Source organism: Miscanthus floridulus, unplaced genomic scaffold (genome assembly GCF_019320115.1).
Source record: "Miscanthus floridulus cultivar M001 unplaced genomic scaffold, ASM1932011v1 fs_772_5_6, whole genome shotgun sequence".
NCBI classification, from domain to species: Eukaryota; Viridiplantae; Streptophyta; class Magnoliopsida; order Poales; family Poaceae; genus Miscanthus; species Miscanthus floridulus.
This window is the reverse complement of record NW_027097249.1, coordinates 56192-60000: the sequence shown is the minus strand read 5'-3', so window position 1 is coordinate 60000 and position 3809 is coordinate 56192. Positions and strand designations below refer to the sequence as shown.

At 44.5% G+C, this 3809-nt stretch overlaps 1 protein-coding gene across 1 annotated transcript; it reads right to left on the bottom strand.

Moving 5' to 3' along the window:
* Positions 1-1008: 1008 nt before the first annotated feature.
* On the bottom strand, positions 1009-3522 carry LOC136533024 (monooxygenase 1-like). The gene is made up of 6 exons (XM_066525595.1): positions 3404-3522; positions 2908-3054; positions 2365-2415; positions 2032-2206; positions 1745-1973; positions 1009-1670 (listed from the first exon to the last, which is right to left on the bottom strand). Exons 1-6 carry the CDS (start codon positions 3478-3480, stop codon positions 1129-1131), a joined length of 1221 nt encoding a protein of 406 aa, XP_066381692.1. The 5' UTR covers positions 3481-3522; the 3' UTR covers positions 1009-1128.
* Between the last annotated feature and the right edge of the window lie 287 nt (positions 3523-3809).

Genomic DNA, 3809 nt, shown 5'->3' with positions numbered 1-3809 from the left:
GGACTTTCCATTTCAGATATTTAGGGATACCAATGCATTATCATAGGATTATGAATAAGGATTGGGCTCTAACTGAAGAAAGATTTTAGAAATAATACTTAGTAGGTGGAAGGGTAAGTTATTGTCAACTAGAAGGAGACTTACTTTGACCAACTCGGTGTTATCGAATTCTTCCGGTGTTTAATGATATCCTTTTTTTTTGCAATTCTTAAAGAAATCATTAAGAATTGGATTACTATAGATGTACATTTTTTTGGCAATGCGATGAGCATAAGAAAAAAAAATCGATTGGCTAGATGGAGCATTTTATGTATGCCAAAATGTACAGATATCCTAAAGTTGGAAATTCATAATCAAAGTCTTCTAAGTAAATGGATTTTCAAGCTTTTGAATGAGGAAGATCTCAGAATTTCTTAAGAGGAAATATTTAAGAATAAGACTTTATCAAAAATAGTGAAACAAACTAGGGGACTCTCAGTTTTGGGTAGGACTTATGGATGTTAATAATGGTAACCAAACCAGATTTTGGGAAGATCATTGGGCAGGTAGTGAACCTTTGCAAAAATACCATGTTCTTTATAAGATTGTTAGAAAAAAGAATGCCATTGTTTCTCATCAGGTAATAAGTAAACTATCTTTAAATGTGTCATTTAGACGGACTTTAATTGGTGAGAAACTAGTGAATTGGTTGAATTTGGTGTCCTTAATTGTGCCGGTTGCTCTAAATGAGGATGAGGCTGATTTTGTGTGGAATTTAAATAGGAAAGGCTTCTTCTCTGCACGAAACTTTTACAAAGATATTTTACAAAGAGATAGGTTGCCTGGGAAGTTTAGATATGGGAAGACAAAGCTACCTTTAAAAATTAAAAAAAAAATTCTTTGGAATTTAAAGAGAGGTGCATATAACTTTGTTAAAAGGGACTGCGTGCACTAAGTGCGGAACCATTCAACATCTGTTTTTTGATTGTGTTATTGCAAGATCTATTTGGAATGCAGTATGCATCATATTTTATATTCAACCACCTGTTATTGTACAACATTTGATGTTGAATGGTTGGATATTAAATATGATACATAATCAAAAAAATATTCTTGGATGCAACCATATGCGCCATCTGACGAATATTACTAGAGGGGACCACAGTTGTAGTTGGCGTGGCGACGTGACTCGCTGCCCAGAAGAGTCAGCATGGCCACGCAGGCAAGCTTCTTCAGGAGTGACTTGGCGATCCGCAAGGTTCCGATGACGTAAGACTCAAGAGACAGCATGAACAACCTTGCCCTCCTCTCCCTGACGTATTCCCCCAACGCCACGCTGATCCTCTTCTCTTGCAGTTCACGGCTCCTCGTGCTCCCGTTTCCATCGACGACGACGACACCGTTCGGCACCGACCGCGACAGCGTCCGGGCAAGCACGACGGCGTCCTCCAGCGAGGCCGAGCCGCCCTGGCCGATGTACGGCCCCATGACGTGCATTGCGTCGCCTGCGACCGTCACCGTGCCTCTCTGGAACCGGCCGAGCAACACCTGCCATGGCGAACGGTACCACACTTTGGTCAGGGTTTTCGTCTCCGCTGCGTCGCACCGCCGCACCATGTCCGCGATCTCGTCAGGGCAGTCCTGGAGCTTCTCGAGCACGTACTCTCTCGCGGCACTCTCGTCGGTGAAGCCTGCACATCAGATCGTCACAGCTCTCTTCTCTGACTCTCTGAACAAGATGTGTAAATGATGAGTAGGGCGATACCTGTGGAAGGGCTTGGCCTACTGACGAAGAAATGGACCAGATTTTCAGTGACAGGCAAGAGCCCAACGGCGAAACCGTTGCCCGCGAAGCGCAGAAACTGGGTTCCGAACGGATGCCCGTGCGGGTAGCTCGTCAATCCGAGCATGATCAGGAGAGGAAGATGCGACGGACTGCCCAATCCCAAGTACTTGGCTACCACCGAGTTGGCCCCATCACAGCCAATCAGGACCTGCAGTACGCGTGGATCAAGAGCTGGGAACCTGGGACAGTTGCGTTTGCGTACGTACATTGGCCTTGATGGTGCTGCCGTCCATTGTCCTAAGAAGGGTGCGGTTGCTGCCATCAGGATCAGGGTCTGCCACAATTGCTGCAATGTGACAGCTGAAGCGGATGGTTCCTGCTGGTAAGCTCCCCGCCAATGCCTGAACCAGATCTTTTCTTTTTAAGCATCGGAGCTCTTTCCTAGCAAATGATGGAGGCAACATTACTCAAACATCTCTGCCTCTGAACGCTAATACGAAATTAGTACAATATTTGAGTTTCTTATATATAGTTAGTAATAACATTGGATTATTCAGGAGCATTGAACAGTACATTTATTAGTGCTCCTACGTACTAACCTGGCAGGTATGATGGTGCTCTTGCTCTGCTGCTGCCACACATTGTGGTACCTGAAGTTTCAGCGTCTAACAAATTAATATGAATGTTTCTGAAATCTTAGGGCTTGTTTGGCACGGCTCCTCCCGAGGGGCTCCTCCGGAGGAGCCGGAGCCGTTTTGGAGGAACCACAAATTGTGGCTCCTCCAAAACGGCTTCAGCTCCTCTGTTTTTTACTGAAAAACGGCTCCTCCGAGAAAACGTTTGGCAGGGCTCCTCTGGAGGAGCCGGAGCCGGAGCCGGAGAGGAGGCCTACCAAACAAGCCCTTAATCTCAAAGAAAACCTTTTCATCAATTGTTTTTGGAGCTAACTTTCTTTATTCAGTAGTTGGCCTAATCATGGTATGAATTTCTCTCTACTGATCATGGACATTGGAAGTTACAAGAGACACAGTTGAAAAATTCACAGTAGTATTTTTTGATAAAAGAAATTGCAAATAGTTAATAAGTGAATGAAAAGCAAAACGATGCAAATCGACATATGAAAAAAGGCTGGAAATTTTTACCCGGTAATTATGTTGGCGGTCTCCCTGAGCTCTGTAGCAAGACCAAGTTGGTCCAGAGCTCGCCATCCATTGGCATGAACACCAATGGCCACTCCATCTGTGCGCAGAGTCTCCGACTTCTCCAGCACAAGGCTACTTATCCCTTTTCTGCTTGCAGGTCAACAGCGCATTGATTACAGGAGTTCCTCAAATTGAACGTTTGGAGTCGTCAAACACAAATAGTATTATGAAAAAGGGAGAGCTGCGGATGTGAAAGTCATTTTCATTTCTGTCCCCTGTGTAATGTTTTTGAGTCCGACTTCTCAGATGCACATGAACAATTTGATCTAATAACCCAAGATTTTTATGCGGATGCAGTTTAAAATACTGAGAAGATTTGTCTAGCAGTAACAGCAGATTCAGCTGAAGATGTGATGCAAAAATTTGCTGCACGATTCCTCAAAAAAAAAAAAAAAAAATTGCTGCACAATTAAGTTGTTAGCGGGTGCGCTCTCACCGGTGCAGAGCGAGAGCAGTGGCAAGGCCACAGATGCCGCCACCGACGATGACGATGCCATGGACCTCCTCCTCCATGCCCTCTTCCTTCTCCCACTGCCTGTATCTTTCTTGCTGCTGTTGGAGAGATGGATCTTGCGCTGCAGACCTCCAGACTGCAGTTGACCTTGAAAAATCAGTAGTGGTGCCAAAACTGATGTACTGCCAGCTGGTTGTCAATCCTCGAAGTCAGTAATCAGTATTATACTCCTCCGTTTCAATTCTAGATACATTTGTTAAATTAAACGCAAAGTCTTAGGTCGCGCCAGGTCACGCTCGTAAGGCGACAACACCCAAGATATAAAATTCATTCGTCCCTAAAATATAAGATCCATTCGTCCTGGTTAGCGCTACAAACAAAAGGTTTA